The sequence below is a fragment of the Syngnathus acus genome, chromosome 9, assembly GCF_901709675.1.
Source record: "Syngnathus acus chromosome 9, fSynAcu1.2, whole genome shotgun sequence".
NCBI lineage: Eukaryota > Metazoa > Chordata > Actinopteri > Syngnathiformes > Syngnathidae > Syngnathus > Syngnathus acus.
This window is the reverse complement of record NC_051094.1, coordinates 8,656,391-8,676,248: the sequence shown is the minus strand read 5'-3', so window position 1 is coordinate 8,676,248 and position 19,858 is coordinate 8,656,391. Positions and strand designations below refer to the sequence as shown.

Sequence of the window (19,858 nt, the reverse complement as noted above, 5' to 3'; positions counted from 1 at the left end):
GGCCGCATGTGGCACTTGTGATATAGTTTGTCCGCCCCTGACATGAATAAAAACATTTGCTTACGCTGTGGAGCACTGGGTGATCGAAAATATCTACTTTTGGTGACGTTTTTATTTGGTAGTGTTCTGCGAGATTTTTTGTCGTCTCAATAAAAGTCGGGAAACTGAACTGAAGCCTGATCGAAGATGCTCAAATCTTTTTTTGTGTGTGCATGGGTTTCTGTGTTGTGGCCACATTGTATACTGTCAACAGTACCTCATGTGAACATTCTCAGCCTCCCTGAAACAGGATGTGGTGCGACGGCAAGTACTCGCTCAACAACACCCACTTCCTACGGATTTGATAAACAGCCTTGTGGTTTCACCCCCCTGCCTGGTATGCATGCACACACACACACGCACTCACACACGCTGCATCACCATCTGCTAAAGTGACACATAACCAGAGTGAGTTAGTGTGCATAACGTTACCGTTGCTATCATGAGATTTACTGTGACAAACTATATAAACGCCAGCAGAAGCACTTAGGCCTCTATAACTCAGCCACCTCTCCTCACATACGCGGCAATCACAGAGAAAGACATGAGAGGAATGAGCATACGAGCGTGCTCAAATCATAGCCGAATTAGACAAGGGTATCAACATGTCACATTTGTTTTAAGAGTCAGTGATCTAAGTGTTTTAGAGTTATGTCTACTACTGGACAGTTATGTTCCACATAAAGGTCCGCCTAAGTGTCTCTAGAGGTTGATAATGGGATGCCAGGAAAGGCTGCTGCAAATGTCTGAAGAAGAAATGCTTCCATGAGCACATACTGTGCTGTCAGTCACGTGTGTGAGCTGGCAGAATGTGCCTGCAGTAGAGTGAGGGGTGTATTAGGCCTGCTTATCCTTCACACTTCTCTTGTCAAATGTAACATGAAAATGAAAGCTGTGGGGGTGAGGGGGGGGGCGGTGTTTGTGTGCAAAAGAAAGAAGCAGGGAGGGTCATAAGAGAGGAACCCTGCCTAATCCTGTGGGATGTGAGGGCATCTACTGTGTATGGAGATGGCATGTTGAGATGTGTTCAGTGGTGCATGGATCACAAAAACTCTCTCACTGACAGAAGATACTCCCAAGAGAGCCATGTCAAGCTGCTAAAGAAAAAATACATTTACATTTTTTTTAGGATGAAATGTGAGCAATTTAGCAGTGTTTTACATTAGCTGATAAATTATTTGCAAATACCGAAAATTCTAGTCCTTCACTAGGATAATTGTTATGTTTGTCAATTTTGATCGACACACTTGGACATTTATTGGTTGTGGTTTGGTTTTACTTTGCATTCGAGAAACTGCATTGTATCATACAGGAAACGGTTCTAATATTTCGGAGCTGCTTGGGGAAAGGGGGGTAAGTTTTGGGATTGTAATTGGTATACAGACATGTATGTTTATTTTACAGATTGTAGTGTTGATGAACAATTTAACAAAAGATTGTATTGAAGTTCAACAGTAAGAAACATTTAAGTCTTACACTACTACCAAAAAAAACAAAACAAAAAAAAACAGGAAATTACACTTTTTTTTTTTTTTTTTTTCTAATATCCAAGTTGATGCTTACGTCACCTTCACGCACTGTCATGGCAAGCCAGTAGATGGCGGTGCTGGATCAAATAAGACTTTTTTTTTTAACCCGGAAACACTATTTATGGACTTTTAACAAGGCGGAAGTTGACATTCATGGAACCATCAGTAATATTTTACCGTGATGGCGCTTGACGTAAAGTCCAGAGCCAAGCGATATGAAAAATTGGATTTCCTTGGAGAGGGCCAGGTGAGTGGTCTTGATCTGTGTCCGTTTTTCACTCTTAATGTCTGTTTATTTTCCAGGCTGTGGCTTTCTGCTTGCATGGCACCACGCTCGTAGCATTATAGCAACCCGGTTGTTAATGTCAACAAAGCATCTGTGCTGCACACTGGGACTCACTGATGATCAATATTTGTGTGTTTGAAATTATGTCACTGCCAAAAGAGACCGCCTTTCCAACAATCCTTATTTAACGTAAAAGTTGTGTGTTATGACTGATTACGTGATACTAGTATGGTTTACAGTTTACACGGGACGATGAGTTCTTTTACTCACCACCCTCTTATTATTTCCAAAATCTAAATACTGTCTGTAATTTCTCGTGGACACATGAGAGATGATCAACTTTCTGGCAATGGCGTGCCGTAATGTATCACCACGTCCAATCAAATTGCTTTATTATCATTGGTGTGCTGCTTACAGCCCATAGTATGTGCGTGGCATCTCTATATTCATAGTATGAGTGGAATTTTAGGGATCATGAGTATTAAAAATTGCCCTCTGTATTATTAAATCAAACCATTTATCCGTCTCTCCTCTAGTTTGCCACGGTGTACAAAGCAAGAGACAAAACAACTGACACAATAGTTGCCATTAAAAAGGTAAAACATTGAGCTCTCGCATTGTCAAGCACTTTGGGCTGTTCTGTACTGTATATTAAATGTTTTTGTGCCCCCTCCCCCATATTAGATTAAAGTTGGCCATAGAACTGAAGCTAAAGATGGTGAGTTTGGACTCAACTGCCAGGTTGTGTACAATATGTGACAAGGCAATTCTGTAAATGCATCTATGCCTGTTTATGTTTAAAGGTATCAACAGGACTGCTCTACGAGAAATCAAACTACTGCAGGAGCTCCACCATCCAAATATTATTGGGGTAAATACATTAATATTTATAGTCTTGTAATCACATGTTTTTTTACTCATAGAGCTGTATAACTTTGTTTTTTAGCTGCTGGATGCATTTGGGCACAAATCAAACATCAGTCTGGTTTTTGATTTCATGGAAACTGATCTGGAGGTACAACTTTAGCTATTTTTAATACAGTGTATGGTGTCACTCATTCATCAATTTCAAATGTCTGTAATTAGCACTGTTATGTCTCCTAGTTAAAAAACACCATCTCTACCATCTGCCATTGTATTGCATATGCTGTTTATAAATTCTTCATAAAATCCAAAGATTAGCTGTTGGCCTACAGAAATTTGCTTTCACGATTGGTTTCAACTTTTTCTTTTTACACCTTAATGTCACACGTCAGAGAAAATCAAGAGATTTTTAGAGGCTCAACATTATTTTTAAAGGTTCACATGATTGACAGAGGACAATGGAATCAAAAGAAAACCAGTACAACCATGAAAGCAGTACAGTATGTTTTCCCTTTACGGTTAGCATACGCTGCCCTTGATAAATGCACACCACTTGTAAATTATAATCAAGATTACAGTACTTTAAAAAAAATCAATAACACTCCACTCTTGGTGCTAACAGTCAATTGGTGCCATTATCCGCTTGCCTGAAATATGATGCTGTACTCAAGGGCAGTGCTAAAAGCATATTCTTTGGCATTGTATTCATTGCCTGGAGGTAACCATACTGTAGGAGTAAGAGTGAGCGCTACCAGACTGCATTTACCTTATGGTCTTATTTTCCTCTCTTCCTCGCTCTGTTTTTTAAGGTGATCATCAAGGACACCAGCCTGGTTTTGACTCCAGCCCACATCAAAGCGTACATCCTCATGACTCTACAGGGATTAGAATACATGCATCAACATTGGGTTTTACACAGGGTAAAGACAAAATATAACATCTATGCACATGTTATGTTTCTAATGTGAAACGGAGAAATTACAGATACCATTAAATGTTGTATTGAATGACAGTTGGTCAAGAGAAGGTCACAGTATGTCAGGGAGGAGGAACATAGTCATACAGACTATACTTGACATTTGCTCTTTTGAATTTCCAGGATTTGAAGCCCAATAATTTGCTGCTTGATGATAATGGAGTGTTGAAGTTGGCTGATTTTGGTTTGGCCAAAGCCTTTGGCAGTCCGAACAGGGTCTACACCCATCAAGTTGTGACCAGGTCTGTGCTGTTGTATGTAAACTAATGCGGGCAGGGCCAAGGGGGAGAATCATGAAAAAAAAAATATATTTTTTAAAATTCTCCCAAAGGAAAATAAACAAATATTTTCAGTTGCATTCTAGGTGTCAACCCAACTTGGAAGCCTATATTTAACAATTGTGACAGATTGAATACTTGAACAAAACAATCCACCAGCATCTTGTACCTAATGCAGTGGCCAAGTGCGTGTTGGTAAACTATTTTCTATCCTTTCTAGGTGGTACCGCTCTCCCGAGCTTCTTTTCGGTGCCCGGATGTATGGAGTAGGTGTCGACATGTGGGCGGTGGGATGCATCTTGGCCGAGTTACTCCTCCGGGTACCCAAATAGTTTATAAACGAGCATGTGAAACGTTTTATCTGTGTTAATAATGCAAATATGTGTTGCTTTTAATGTAGATACCATTTCTTGTTGGCGACTCTGATCTTGACCAACTGACCAAGATCTTTGAGACTCTTGGGACACCTACTGAAGAGACGTGGCCGGTATGCACCCCCCCCCCCCTTCATTTCTTTCTTTTTTTTTCTTCCAAAATAACCCTGCATTTGTTTTCCTTTACAGGGAGTAAGCAGTCTACCAGATTATATGCCATTCAAAATATTTCCTGGCACACCTCTTGAGCACATATTTAGTGCAGCGACAGATGATTTGCTGGAGTTGCTTCATGGCCTCTTCACATTTAACCCCTCAACCAGGACCACGGCCACTCAGGTGATCTTGGAGTCCGTCTTAAAAAAAAAAAAAGCACAGTTTTAGTTTTCCAAATGTGGTGCAACTTGCAAGGTTATTATTTTAACAGTGACACTGTAATGTTTATACACATCAGGCTCTGAAGATGAAATACTTCAGTAATCGGCCCGCTCCCACACCCGGCCCCCAACTTCCCCGACCCAACTGTTCAGCCGAAATTCTGCGAGAGAAGGAAACCGTCGGTCTCAAGAGAAAAATAGAAGGCCTGGAAACAAGTAATAAAAAGACAGACTTTTATCTGATATTTTTACCTTTAACACAACCACCACCATGATTATTTGGCTTCTATAATTCAGCACTTTCAAGAGATTTACAATTGTATATTTTACATCATCCAACTCACAACAAGGAGGACCAAGCCTGGAGGATCTTTGCAGCAATGCCTATTTATACCAGGCATATAAATGGCTTCATTGAAAGTAGCAATTCCAAAGGGTGTTGGCTGCACGATACATCACACAGTGGAGGCGAACATGCGCATTTCTGCAGTTTAAGTGGATTGTGGGAGGGCATGTTTTCATTTGGTGTCTGTGGGAGTTTCAAAGCTTTTCCGGCTCCTTCTGTGGTTTGGAAAATTTGGGGGTTGGCTATTCCTTATGGTGGAAGCTCCTAGTTTATGACAGACAGAGAATTTAAGGACACAGATGGTGTGTAAAATGCACATTACAAGTTTGTGGTGTGTTTGGTTATTGTTGTTTACACTCATTCTCTGAGTTTTCTGTCTTTCATTTTCAGCTACCATGAAGAAGTTGATATTCTAAGGACTGATATGTGCTGTGATGTCAAAAGTACTGCTGAATCCTGCAGAGGATGAACGGTTCGACATGTGGTCGGCACGCACTTCTGTGATGCCTGAACTCCAGCTTCCAACCTGCTGGATTCTTTATCCATCCATCTGTGACTGAAAAAGAGAACGACCACACTAGCAAACCTATGGTAGACTGTTTACAATATGGACAAAAGTATTGGTACGTAGTCATTAGACCCACAAGAACCACAGATTCATTCCCCCCAAATAAAACATCTGTAAGGTGACAGATGGGCCTCACCGTCTCTGTTGGTAGTAGGTCAGTCTAGTTCTTGCACACCAAACTCCGCCTTTATCGATTGACCATGTTTTTTTTAAGTGAGCCTCCGTCAGACTGGAATGACCTTGGAAACGCAGACTATATGTGCTGTATAGGAATTGATATTCAGAATGAACTCAGCAGTGTTGTCCAAGCTCCGATTGTCTCTTTGACCAAGGAGTATGTCTCAGTACTTTTGTCCATATTTAACTATATTATTTTTGTACATAAAACTAATAAATGGTGCAAATGTATGACCTGATTTCTCTGGAGCTATTACGCATGAAATAAATGGTAATAGCATGATTACAACTCTCGACATGTAGTTTATTACCATTTATTGCGCTTGGTGGGAAAAAAGACCTTGCTAACATGCACCTGTTGGGCAGCTGTGGCTCAGTTCATAGCTGACCCAAATCCAATGACACCTCACCTGTTATTGATGGGACGGTAGGATGCCCCCCTTACCTCAAGTGTCCGATGCTGCCACCCTCACCATCACAAGAAGACACTGGAGCCACTGTCAGATGATAGTGGGCCACTTCTGAGCTCAACTCCTTCCACATTTCGATCCTTCCCACGTCAGCTGATGACATTTTCCCGAAAACCGTTGTCATGATTATCGATCACAATCTTCCGAGAATGCAGCGGCCCATCGGGAAAGTTGATGGTGCAGATGGCAGCTTGCTGAGGACCTACCTGTGAGTCGTGGTTCAGTTGCCTGCAATTCCAGACAGTGATAGTCCAGGGATTCCAGCAGCACATGGAAATTTAGTAGACTACATAATAGCTAAGCTACTCACACTCTGGAGGCATCCCTGTGAAAGTGCATATTATTTTCCTATTTTTGAAGCACACCAGGCATCCTGATGTTTGTGAGGAAGGTTTCTGGGCTCTCTGGTCCCAATTTATGTCTGCGGGTTGTTATTTCCACAATCCCACCCCCACCCAGCTCTAAAATCCCATCTGCGCCCCTGTGTTAAGCAATCAATTTGTGATCTCGTAGCTTCTACTTAAATATGTACTTTTATCAAGTATAGTAACGGCGGTAGTTGTCCTTCCGTAATGCGCACTGTCGGTGACAGGGAAGAGGGTGTTTGTGGGGGGAAGGACAGTAGTACAGTGGCGGTATAGTGTAGGAGAGGAAAGGAGAAGAGGCGGTCGTATGGGAGCTCGGAGTATTGCAGGAGGACAACAGTCAGCTCTTCCATCGCGTTTGGCGTTTTCATGCGTTTCCCTAACGTTCTCTGAAGCTGGTTGTCGCGGCTCCATAGGATGTGCACGCCGTGTTGTATCTCGCAGGTGAGGAATAACGATTTTCTCCGATTGTCGTTTCTGATGTTTTTTCTCGGTGCTGTTTTAGAGCAGTGGTGTGACACAAGCGGCGAGCGTCGCTTTGTGGTTTCCGCCTGATGTTCCCAGAGCGTCCGCCAATTACCATTTTTTGAGGTCAAAAATGTCAGTTACTATCAATAATCAATCTGATAAAAATGTATCATTTGCATGAGTCATCGTTGACTGTTTTTTTTTTTTTTTTTTGGCACACTGATAGACAACAAAGAAGCAGGGCTTAAGTGGGCTAGCTAAACATCAGTTAGCAGGGACTGCTGTTAAAAAACATGTCGTCATGGATCGTCTGAGCAGATGTTGAATAGACACAGGAAATTGGGGATTTTGTTTTTCTTCTTCATCGCTGTATCACACGAATGATTTCACGTGGTTTGCATTCTCCGTTTTGTTGTTACTATACCCGGTCAACTTTTCCAGCCGCTGACATTTTTGCTGTCTGTCAGCGCAACATATTATGCGCCTCAACGCGTGGCAGTGTTTGCATTTGTTGTATTGTTGTCGGTTTGAACAAATTGGGTTACGAGCAAAAAATCAATTTTGTGGAGATGTCACCGAGTTGCCTCAAAGTACTTGCATGTGTGTCACTTCATATTTTTATTCCTTTGTGCAGTATGTGGGAGCGCAGTTACATCTTCCTGTGTGGAATTTCTCTGATCTCAATTGGGTTTTTCCTCGGAGTGCTCTGGCTTTCTCCAACATTCCAAAAACCCAGCTCAACTCAACTTTATTTATATAGCGCTTTTATTGCAGCTGCCATAAAGCACTGTCAGGACTCATGAAATACATCATTGACCATAATACTAACATGTCAGGCCAACAAAATCGTTTTCTCTATTCCTACATACGCTTTGTTGTTCGGAGCAGTTTTACAATACAATACGAAACAATACAGCACGGTTTTGGATGAAAGAGGAGCAATTCAAAAGCCTCTTTCACCAGCCGATATGAAATGTCGTGATCTTACCAGGCATGATGTCACTCGTGCCTCCTACAAGGTAAGCATGAAAGTAAACAACCAACTGTAGCATCTGTTGATGACACGGAAAGTTTCAATTATCCAGTTCCAATTTGATCCTCCTCACTTTACTGATCAAACGCCAGCATGAAAAGAAAACTCCTTAAAGAAATGTCACGGCCAAAACTTTTGTTGATTTGTGTTATTTTTGTGTGGCAACACTATAGTATAAGTCATGTTGCTGAAATTAAAGGTCGCATGCTTCGTTCTGTGGGATTCACATCTGCTCCATCAGGTGCCACGTCAATCAGATGCTGTTTTTTCTTTCCGTCATTCCACATGCTGCTTTTCATAAAGTCAAGATATTGAAATATTCTCAAAGCATTTACGAGGCGCTGTAATTCCAATTCCGAGTGATTCATAGTCTGCTTCTAATTAAAATTCTACATATGAATAAACATATAAATACGAGTGAATTTATTTTAATCTACATGATCATGTAGACATTCAAACACAAACACACACAATACTGACCATCCCTTGCCCCAGCTAGGAGATTTTGCCCACTGCTGAGTTGCTCTGTTCCGGAATTCAATCACACAAGCACATCTCTCATCTCAGGAAAACTCAGTTCTATTTCCTGCTTACTTCAGCGCCAGGGCGATGTGGAAAACTGAAAAGAGGGGGCAAAAAGGGAGCTCCGTTTCAATTGTCTGTCCTGTTGCTTTTCTAATCTTTATCCCAGACAACCATTTTGTCTATCTTTGCGTGCTGTTAACTCATTCAGATCAAGGGGCCTAAATTAACATGGGGCTGTTTCATTTCCTCCTTGGCCTGCAAATGGAAGTTAAGAAGTGGGTGAGCGCTGTTTGATTTGGAAAAAGGAGCGCTCATAGTGTGGGAGCAAGCGGCTCATAACATCTCAGTGGGGATCGGAGATGTCCACCATGTTGCAGTGAGGTAGGGGGTAGGCTTTTGACCAATGCTGAGTTTGCTCCAAAGAGCTGTGAGCATTGGCCGTGACTGTAGGACAGCAATGAAACCATGTGGAAGCATGTAAGCCTCACAGCGAGGCGACACGACCCTCTGGCACAGTACGTGACCACACAGAAGATATTGGGCTCGCAAAACACGTTAAGCACAGTCAACACTCGTTTAAAACTCTGCTGCTCCACAAGTACAAGGAAAGTGAAATAGTTCACCTTTTTTTTAAACTAATGGTTCTAATGTTGCCAAGTGTTGCAATTGAACAGCACAGCTGCTGCAGCGGCAGAAGTGTGACAGCTAATCCGCAAAGTCTGTGTTGATGAGCTGTAAAAGTCACTGGTCTTGTGAAATTATCACCCCAATTTAAGAGTTTGGCTGCAGTCCATGTTGACCATGTGATTCTGGCGTAGAATGGATCGCATAGATTATAAGATTTGAGAGGCGTTAACATAAATCACAACTCATACTCGACTGAAGTAAGTTACGTTAATAACCTGTAAAAAAACTGAAGCGCTCACAATATGGATTGATTGAGAGCCTTGACTAGACTCAAGCTATACGTTCATGTCATTGCAGGTTGACTAAAAGATGGCGTATTATCGAAAATTCATTTTACTGCCCGTTTCAGAAAATGGCTGTTGAGTAAAACTTCTAAATTCACAAATAGGGAAGTCACAATTTGACTGTTTTTAAACGGTGAAAACATTTGCATAATATTTCCGGTAGTTGTTGGATGTTTTTGCCCCCCCCCCCCCCTCTCAAAAATAAGAAAATTGTAGCGCTATTTTCTTTAGAGACTAAGAAATTAATTTTTACGCATGACTGGCCAATCTCTTAGCATGTCATATGGTGTGACCTTTTTCTTTATTGAGCCTCTGCTGCTTGCCACCCCCATCACATTTGTAATTTGTATTTTACTTGTAGCTATGGGCCGTGTTTGCCAAGAAAGAAGCAAAGACTCGGTTTGTATAGAAAACAGAGCAGTGATACATTTTTGCTGTGTGTACACAGCTGCCTAGACATGGAAACAATGGTGGTGTCACAACGTAAGGTGACCTCGGGGGTAACTCTCACAGTGGGAGGGAGGCTGTGCCATGCATGAATCGTTTTCTATTGTCGTTGATGTCTTTCCATTTTCCTCCTTCCCCTCAAAGGTTTTCTCCTCGCTGCTACGCTGTAATTTGAGACAGCGGGGTGTGTCGAGAGTTTCGTCTGAACTCTTTCTGTCTGGCGCTTCAACCTAGTCAGCGTTATTCCAAGGCCACTCTCATTAAGACCTTGGAGCAAATTCCTTCCCCTCTTTTTTTCTATGTAATGTATCAAAGACTGAATTGAGGATCTCTGTTGCTAAGCGGGCAGTTCACATCAGAGAATTTGAGATGGAATCAAAGGGCAGATGAATATCGCAAAAACAGGGTGAACAGTCATAGAAAATGGCAACACTGATAACAGTAAGTTTCTTCTGGGTGGGGAATGAAGGAAGTATGAAAAATCATTCCGGGTAACTGTCAATTGGGACATTTTGCAGGCTCGTTTTCTGTCGATGACGGCAACTGGGCCAAAGAGGGAGTTATTTTGAGGAAGGAGAAAGATCTTTTTGTGGGACAGCCGGAGCAACATGACAACTAAGCGGGGGGTTGCTATGAACATTGAAGTAGGGACATATGTCAGAGATACGCTGACCACCTGTCCATAAGCAGACACGCATTTGAAGAGGGGCCGTGGAGTGGATTAGGCCAGCGTGGGTTACCATGGATACTCCTTTTTGTATCGGTGTTGAAAAGAATTTCTTCAGACTAGTTCTGCCCCCTCTCGCTTGCTCACTCTTTGCAGAGTCACTTGCCCACACGCAGCGTGGAGTTCACTGGTGGAACACCCCCTATCTAATGAAATCCAAACACCCTCTCTGTGAAATGCCCTTTTGTTTCCTGGTTAATTTCCCTCTGCAATGCCTAATTAATCGGCCATTGAGCAGGACGTGGGTGCGCAGCCATTATCTTGTTAGGCAGCATGGAGGAAAATACTGGCCACGGGAGCTCAAGTGTGTTGACACAGCCTTGGGAGGAGCCGAGGATCAAGCCAGGAACATTGCCAAGGCTTGCCTGCCCTGTGGCCTGAACCACACCTGCTAAAATGAATATTTAAATGCCACAAGACAGCCAAATGAGTAGGTTAAAAATGTAGGTCATAATCATTGTGAGCGACAAAGAGTTACAATAGGAGTTGCTCTTGGTTGCATTTAGAAATGATATTTTTGAACACCAGACTCGACAATGTTTCAAGTTTCACATCATTATCAGTTAACTCATTCACTGCCAGCCCAGATAAAAGTACAAGTGGTATTGGTACTTGGTATCGGTATCGGTCACTACTCAAGAACTGATCCTCCTACTGGTATCGGTGTGAAAAAAAAGTGGCATCGTACATTCCTACTCCACAGTTGCCTTTCAATGCTCCGGTTGCTCAGTTTGACCTGAATTGCCAGACTGTTTGTACAGCTGACTTAAAAGTATCTAATCTCATCTTCTCTTCTTTCCTCCACAATGCAGCTGGCTTGCTGCTGTGGCTCAGCAGCCTGCTCGTGCTGCTGTCAGTGGTGCCCTAAGATCAAGCAGTCCACAGCTACCAGAATCATGTATACGCTCTTCTTTCTTCTGGTCACCATTGTGTGCGTCATCATGATGTCCCCCACTGTTGAGGAAGAGATGAAAAATGTAAGTCTGAGCATAATACACATTTAAGGAAAACACAAAAAATGGAGAATACTATATAATGTGATACCTCCGACAGAGACAGAGATGCTGTTGGTGTCTCATGATGACTAGCTAAATTCTGCAGTTACTACGACATCAGCTGTCTGCTATGACTTCTATTTGTTTATCAGATTTGGTTACATACATCTTGGCTCTTTTATCAGCTCCAATCATTTAAGGCCTCTTTTAGGTCATCTTTTTTTATGACAGCAGTATCAACAAATTCCGGTTGTGTTCCTCCTTCTCGATTCAGTCCCCTCAACTTGCAGCTAAAAAGCTGTTCATGTATTCATCCGTGTCCCCTGTTTGTAGACACGGAATCCGAAGCGTAAAGTGAACATGAGGCTTTTGTATGGATTAGATTCAAATGGATGTGCTCATACGGAAGTCTCATGTCTGATCCTGCAGACCAAGCAAGTATCGCATTTAGACTGGTAGATCACCTTTGCACTGCGTCCACTTAAATCATGGATGCTAAGACACTCCTTAGGAATATCCCTGGATTAAGGCCAGAAACCCTCTCTGAAATTGTTGGCAAGACACAAAATCAATGGATTGATACTTCCTGTCGGCTTTGGCTGTTGTTCCTTAGAACAAGCCAAGACGAGGGCACCTTGACAAGCTAACATACGTCCTCGAGCGCGTGGCACTGTTGATTGCACACAGTCTCATCAGCCGTCCTGTTGGACATGAAAGGACCATTTCAAAACATGTGATAAGTAATTGCAACAAAAGCATAATGGCCGAGATGATTGCAGCTCAGATGATGAAACGAGACATCCAAGTCGATTGATTACAGATACACATTTGAAAATGTTTCATCTATTGCGTGCTTATCAATGTGGACAAATTAGATTTGAAGGACTAAATCAGTATTAATCTCAGTAGCACGAGACATTTGTCTGGTTCCTTGATGGCGTCTGTGTCCTTGGGATGGACACAGAACTATTTGTGATGCAAAATGACACACGTCATTGAATACCGTAAAAATTGGGGCCACCAACATTTTTCAAGTTGAAAGCTACTTTTTGGCTTAGTGCAAATGGCTACTTGTCAGATGCACACTTCTGAAATTAACAAAAATTTTCAACTCATGTTTATTCGTATGATATTATTATTATTACGTTAGTTTATAATAAATCATTATATTTTATGTTTTATGTCCAACACTTTGTTGTAGCTGTGGTTGTTGTGAAAGTACTGTACGAATTAAGTTGAGTTGAAAATATGCAACACTTTATTCCTACACATCTCTTCCATTATTTACATTTTATATAAATATATATTTAAAAAAACACACACACACACACACAATGCCCCCAATGATGTTGAGGTATTTTTGGAACAGGCCCGCAGGCTTCTTATGTGGTGCTAGTTGGCGACCCCTGCCCATAAAACATGTCATCAACGTGAAATGAAATAAATCACATTTTTCAGTTCGTTTCTTGTTTACACTGGTTGAAGCATTTCAATTTCCTGTCCATTCATGTGAAATGGACAGTCAAAGGAAATATTTGTGTATCATTTTACAGTGGATATAAAATGTTGTTCAAATGGCAGCGTTTTGTGATACAGAAAAAAAATAAAATAAAAGTATATAATTTCAAAATTCTTTCCTTATACATGTGACCTATAGTTTTTTCAACTCTAGTGAAAAGAAAAACAAAAGCTTTCAAAGAGGGCAAGTAAAACTAGAGAATGATGCAAATGTGCACACCCTCATACCTGTTAACGTGGCTGCGTTCATAATTAACAAATCTCATTCAAACATGGCAAATTGGAGCCAGCAGACCCCTGTCATCATTTAAAGTGCTTCTGATTAACTCCAAATCCATTTCAGTTCTGGTAGGCCTTTGTAAAAAATCAGTCAAGGCTGTTAGTTGTAATACAAAGTCAAATTCTTATGCTAATGTGAATATGTGTGCTGGTGTTGAGAGCTCTTCTCCTTCCACCAATCACTGTAATTGTAATCACTTTCTATCAGGTTCATCACTACCACACTGCATATGGAGAACGAGACTCTAGGATGACATGGGAGGTGATTTTGATTTGCTGTGAATCAATTGCTGATGTGCATAAACAATAAAATGTTAATGAAAGTGTTTTGACATTTTCACTATTGTGCCAGATGAATGGTCCACTTCCAGAGTGGATCAGCTTTGATTCAAAATGAGTCAAATGTCTGTAAACGGCTTTATCTGTCCTTTTTGCTGATGATCACATTTGCTTTTTATCAGTACAAAATATAATTTGCATATACATACTGTTACATATACATAAGTACATATGCTGTTTCACTATTTATGTTTTTAATGGGATGTGAAAAAATAATGATGTTTATGTGCTTAATGAGCTGAACAGTTTAAAGTCAGGATGTTTTGAATTGTTCAAGAAAATGTGAATGGCGGAGGTAAAATTAATTTGGGAATTTTACTGTACTGTGTGGATTTTGCGGAATATGGGATTAATTGAAATATGTAAACTGTTCCCAAGACGCTCTATATGACCGTTTGAAGTTGGAATGACTTGTATGAGTGGGCCGAGGTAACTACTGTCAACGCATGGGAGTTTTACTGTTAAAAAAAAAAAAGGATTCGGGAAATAGAAATAGTTCCCAAGATGTTCAGTTTGAAAGATTTGAATAATGGTGAAATGAGCAAGGAGTAGGCTGAAAGTTGGCTTGATAATAATAATAATAATAATAATAATAATAGTAATAATAATAATAATAATAATGTTTTTGGGTACAGGGGAAAAAATTGTGTAATTTTAGCTCAGTATTACGCAATATTTGGGGTCGTCAAAGCGGAAGTGATTACCAATTTCTGACAGCGAAGAGACTACTTCCGCCTACTTCCGTCACTGTTGGTGTCTCATGATGACTAGCTAAATTCTGCAGTTACTACGACATCAGCTGTCTGCTATGACTTCTATTTGTTTATCAGATTTGGTTACATACATCTTGGCTCTTTTATCAGCTCCAATCATTTAAGGCCTCTTTTAGGTCATCTTTTTTTATGACAGCAGTATCAACAAATTCCGGTTGTGTTCCTCCTTCTCGATTCAGTCCCCTCAACTTGCAGCTAAAAAGCTGTTCATGTATTCATCCGTGTCCCCTGTTTGTAGACACGGAATCCGAAGCGTAATTCTCCTCTAACAGCCTACGGCCATCATTTCATGAAAGACTTGAATCAGAGTTGTTGTTCCTGCCTGTTGGCTCTTTTTGCCCCTTAAGAGGCGTGACGTACAGAATAGACGCTATTGGTGCTTTTCACTGAGGCCTAGATAAACATTGAGTGGAGGTGGGTGGGTGGCCGGAGGGTCTCAATGGCGTTCCATACAGCAGTGAGCTAATCCACTTTGGCTTTGTGTGTATGTTGTCACTTAGATCCCCTTTTACAGTGAACTGTGTGAGAAGATGAATGCAGGCACGAACTGCAAGACCTTGGTTGGTTACTCTGCCGTCTACAAGGTGTGCTTTGGCATGGCCTGTTTCTTCTTCATCTTCACCATCTTCACCATCGGCGTCAATAACAGTACTGGCTGGAGGGCGGCCATACATAATGGGTAATTGACTCTAAAATGATCCATAGGTGTGAATGTGAGATGCACAAAAAGCTGGGATTTGTTTTCTTTCTGTATTTGTATTCATATTTATGTCATTGTTTCAGGTTTTGGTTGCCAAAATTCATTTTGCTTGTGGCTAGCTGTGCAGGAGGCTTTTTCATTCCACAAGAGAAAACTTTTCTGGAAGGTAAATACTGTATATTAGATACTGATATTGACTTTGACCACCTTTTAAAGGTATGCTACAAGAACGGTAGTAGCTGGCATTTTCTTAGATTACAAAATAAATTGGGTACAGTACCCAAGTTTTCCACAAGCAGCTACCATTAGTTCAAACTCTTTGGTGGTCCAGTAGAACATTGTACGTAACCCCTGGCACACGGTTTGTATTCGCATAAAGTGTTAACTGAATCTTTTCCACCTTTTGCCTAGTGTGGCGCTATATCGGAGCTGCTGGCGGCTTCCTCTTCCTGCTGATCCAGCTCATGCTGCTGGTGGAGTTTGCCCACCGGTGGAACACAAACTGGTTAGTCAGTCCGGCCGTTTGGAAGCACACAAAGCTCCGTCAGTGCAAACAGTGTTCATGAGAAATAGAGCGGGTGGTACATACTCGTTCTGTTGAGTTACGTGAAGAAAAAGATTGGGCGAGAGCCACTATCCAAATTCAATGAATGTCTTGAACCGACTCTCCTTCAAGAATCTCTCACTAAACTTTTCTACCTTTGATTTATTTCTTTAGGACCCAGTTGGTTTTCTCAGCTTTTCCTCCCTCTTTTTATATTTGAGTTTGTTTTACCCACCCACATTGCTTTTTTATCCTCTTTTTTTTATCCCTTTGTCTTTGTGCTATCTACTTGCCTACGCAGGAGCTCAGGAGTGAAGTATAACCGCTTGTGGTATGCAGCACTTGCCTTAGTGACTCTGGTGCTGTTCAGCATTGCGGTGGGAGCTGTGGTCTTCATGGGTCTGTACTACACCCACCCCATGGCATGTCGCCTCAACAGAATCTTCTTGGGCATCAACGGCAGCCTCTGCCTGATTGTTTCTCTGCTTGCCATCTCCCCCCTCATTCAGAAACGTAGGAAACTCGACTCATAAATGCGAATAGAAATCAAAGCTTCTTTAAATATTGGCTTTGTTCTAGTTGGGTGAAAATCTCATGTTTTGTTTTGGGGTTTAATCTCCCAATTGTGTTTACCTTTGTGTTCCCTCAGTCCAGCCGACATCTGGTCTGCTTCAACCGGGCGTTATCAGTGTGTATGTCATGTACCTCACCTTCTCAGCTTTCTCCAGCAAACCAACAGAAAGTGAGTATAAATTCTTTTTTTTTTTTAACCCATGTCAATCAAGAATAGTATTCAGGCATCATGAACAAATTACAGTTGGTCGCTCATAATTAAACACCCCTGGTGGTCATATCAGGAAACAAAGTTTTCGGCACCACATAGAGAACCCACTTAAGTGAACCACAAAAAAATATGATCAATGTAGACTCAGTTTGCTTTTAAGCCAAACAGCATACATACTCCAAGAAGAAAAAAAAAAAAAAAGTGATGTTTAATAGACTTAGCTCCTACTCCCCCCTCCCTCCATGTGCCCCACATTTCCCCACCACTTACAGTGTATCCAGCCTCAATCGTCAACAGTAAATAATTGATCATCCTTGTACTAATACATATGCATGATATTGCTCTACATTCTGCTACTGAAAGCTGCTGGTGCATTTTGTGCTTGTAGTGGTGGAGATAGATGGCGTGAACACAACCGTGTGTGTCTTTCCCTTCAAATCTGGGAAGGAAAGTGACAAGAAGATTGTCACAGCTTTGGGAGCTGTTATCCTGTTTGGCTGCATCCTTTACTCCTGGTAACAACTCTCACTGAGATTCAAGTGTGGGAGCAAATTAGACTCAATAGCTGTCTGGAATGGCACATGATTTAAAAAAACGACAACAAAGATTTGTGATGGAAAATAACAGCCTCTGTGTTTTTCCACTCCCTTCATCAGCTTGACCTCCACGATCAAGCGAAGATCCGCAGCCCTCCGAGTGATCAGAAACAGTGAACCAGAGACCGAAGTAAACGCTCTAATATTTGATTTAACTCAGTTTGAGTGTTGGGTTTGATAACATTTGTTAATGGGCTTAATTAACGGAATATTAGACAGCAGGGATGTTGTTTTTTCAAGATATTGGGTTTAATCTGTTTGTCTTTATCCCACAGAGAGCCCGTTGCTGCTTCTGCTTCGGAGATGACACAGGTAGGAACATTTTTCTCCTCCTCGAATTTCACACCTTTTCATTTCCTGCGTGGCTTCCCACCTCCCCTTGTCCCTCCAGCCTGTTGAGTGTGTGAATATGTTCCCAGCGGTAGGCAGCGTGCAAACACAGAGCCTGTGCTCATTGTTATTCGTCACACTGAGGTGGAATGGTGAGAAAGTATTGGTCAGCAAACTCAGATGATGTCACTGTTACTAGGAGGTTGTTGGCGTGACAAGTACGGAGCCGTTTATAGGCTACTACCGTCCCCTGCAGGTGATTGAGGGGATGGCAAAAAAATCCAAACGAGCGTTCATAAAACGCAGACTTTTCCTAGGTGTTAATTAATATTCATCACGTTTGCATGCAGTAAGGGAATTGCTTACATATTAACGTCCTAACTGCTAAGAGACGATAAATGACCCGAACACATTAAATGGGATTTTTAGTATTGAATTAAATTCCTGCCAATTGTGCACTTGATGGAAGACCCAGATAAAACAACCCCATGGCAAATTCCCCACCTACATTTTAATGATATGAAATGTCAAAATATGTCCATCCCAAATTGTTTTTATTTTAAAAGGTGATGAATGTAACCAAAGTTGTTCCACTTTCAGATGATTACGATGACGAGAAGACGGGAGCGGGTCAAAACGTGGTGTATGACGAGAGCGAAGCCACCAACTACAGCTACAAATGCTTCCACTTTGTCTTTTTTCTGGGTTCCCTTTATGTCATGATGACCATAACAAACTGGTTTCAGTAAGTCACCACTCTTGAACAGTTTGAGCAGAGCAGATTGGATGTGGCCTGCCGGGCTTTTACTTTTTGTCTTGTGCCATGTCGACTCACTTTGACGTATCCTTTTCAGCTACGACAACTACAGGATTGAGAAGCTGTTGGATGGGAGCTTGTCGGTGTTCTGGATCAAGATCTCCTCGTCATGGGTCTGTCTCCTGCTCTACATGGGGACTCTGATTGCTCCCATCATCTGCCCCAAGCGTTTTGAGGCCTAGGACACAAGACACACAGCACTCACGCTCTGGTCAGGTGTCTTCCAGTGTTGAGATGTCGCCATGAAGCTTTGAGCCTGAGCAAAGGGACCAGTGACCTTTTCTTTCCCCTACCTTTAAACAATGTCCTCTACTATCTTCAGCTGTGGAACTGGAGGAACATCTGATGCCTTTTATTACACAATGTGCAAAAGATTGTTACGTCATCCAAACCTTGATAGTATTTTTTTTTTTTTTTTACTATCGCTGGACATTTGACTTATTTAACGGTTATGGAAGATCGATTAGTTGTGACCCATGTGTCCAGACTTATTATATTCCCTCACTATTTCAGACTTTATACAACATTCGGTTGTTGTCCTTTTTGTGAGTCTTGAATTTTTTCCCCCAAACTTTATACAGTTGTACCAAAATTTGTAGCAGAATAATTGAACAAATCTGTTTAGCGTGTTTGTTTTTGCTATACTAAAATTTATCTTTGTTCTGAGTCCCTTTGTAAGGGAGTTTGTAAAAACTGAATTACAGTCCATTTTAAAAATTCATCTCTCAGGCTAACATTCAAGTATGCTTTGTTGTAGTAATGTGTGACTTTTTGTAGATGTTTTTTTATTCGAGCAAAAACGTTTGTTGCTTTTCTTAAGTCTTTCAAGTTTGGTCAATCTCAGTGCTCCCTTTGAGCAAAACCTTTTTGGGTAGAAAAAGAAAATCGTGTACTGTACATCGTTTACTCAACCACTCATTGTTGTGTAGACTCTGTCAATCAACTTATCTTATTTAACTGACAGTCGTAGATGATGTTCCCACTAAAGTGTGTGTGCAGCTGTTCACCAAAGTTTGATGATTGGAAAACAACTACTGAACCCTACATGGAAAATATGTTTGTTCCACGCGGTTTTTGTTTCCAGCATGTTTAAGACATTCAAATAAACTTTTATCAATTTTATGCATCAGCTTATACTAAAAAAAAAAAAAATCTCAAGTTACTCAACACTGAATGTTGAGTTTACAATAAAATTACTCACATAATTAAATACTAACAGTAAATTGTTTCTCATACACTGCCAATAACCCCATTGTTTTCCTAACACATATTTTATGTACACTTTTGCTGACATTGTGTTGTTGAAGTATTAGTCATTAAAGTGAACATTTCTTCCAGACCTCAACCTGTTTCATTCTTGGTT

General features: G+C 41.1%; 2 protein-coding genes across 2 annotated transcripts; both read left to right on the top strand.

The window, feature by feature from the left end:
* Window positions 1-1,671: 1,671 nt before the first annotated feature.
* Window positions 1,672-6,103, top strand: cdk7 (cyclin-dependent kinase 7). Its single transcript, XM_037259963.1, has 12 exons — window positions 1,672-1,815; window positions 2,391-2,450; window positions 2,539-2,572; window positions 2,658-2,725; window positions 2,801-2,869; window positions 3,528-3,638; window positions 3,818-3,936; window positions 4,193-4,292; window positions 4,373-4,459; window positions 4,536-4,685; window positions 4,801-4,939; window positions 5,460-6,103. Exons 1-12 carry the CDS (start codon window positions 1,750-1,752, stop codon window positions 5,483-5,485), a joined length of 1,029 nt encoding a protein of 342 aa, XP_037115858.1. The 5' UTR covers window positions 1,672-1,749; the 3' UTR covers window positions 5,486-6,103.
* A 758-nt stretch (window positions 6,104-6,861) lies between these two features.
* Window positions 6,862-19,840, top strand: serinc5 (serine incorporator 5). Its single transcript, XM_037259950.1, has 12 exons — window positions 6,862-7,093; window positions 11,633-11,797; window positions 15,225-15,403; window positions 15,508-15,590; window positions 15,836-15,929; window positions 16,270-16,481; window positions 16,618-16,710; window positions 17,141-17,267; window positions 17,409-17,478; window positions 17,624-17,660; window positions 18,279-18,423; window positions 18,533-19,840. The coding sequence occupies exons 1-12, from the start codon at window positions 7,067-7,069 to the stop codon at window positions 18,675-18,677; spliced, it is 1,377 nt and encodes a 458-aa protein (XP_037115845.1). The 5' UTR covers window positions 6,862-7,066; the 3' UTR covers window positions 18,678-19,840.
* Window positions 19,841-19,858: the final 18 nt, after the last annotated feature.

Bases quoted from the DNA above. Each gene is read 5' to 3' on its own strand.
- serinc5 (XM_037259950.1), top strand. From the start codon at position 7,067: ATGTGCACGCCGTGTTGTATCTCGCAG. The intron at 15,404-15,507 runs GTAATTGACTCT...TCATTGTTTCAG, and splicing joins AGGGCGGCCATACATAATGG to GTTTTGGTTGCCAAAATTCA. The intron at 16,482-16,617 runs GTAGGAAACTCG...GTGTTCCCTCAG, and splicing joins CTCCCCCCTCATTCAGAAAC to TCCAGCCGACATCTGGTCTG.
- cdk7 (XM_037259963.1), top strand. From the start codon at position 1,750: ATGGCGCTTGACGTAAAGTCCAGAGCCAAGCGATATGAAAAATTGGAT. The intron at 1,816-2,390 runs GTGAGTGGTCTT...TCTCTCCTCTAG, and splicing joins ATTTCCTTGGAGAGGGCCAG to TTTGCCACGGTGTACAAAGC. The intron at 3,639-3,817 runs GTAAAGACAAAA...TTGAATTTCCAG, and splicing joins AACATTGGGTTTTACACAGG to GATTTGAAGCCCAATAATTT.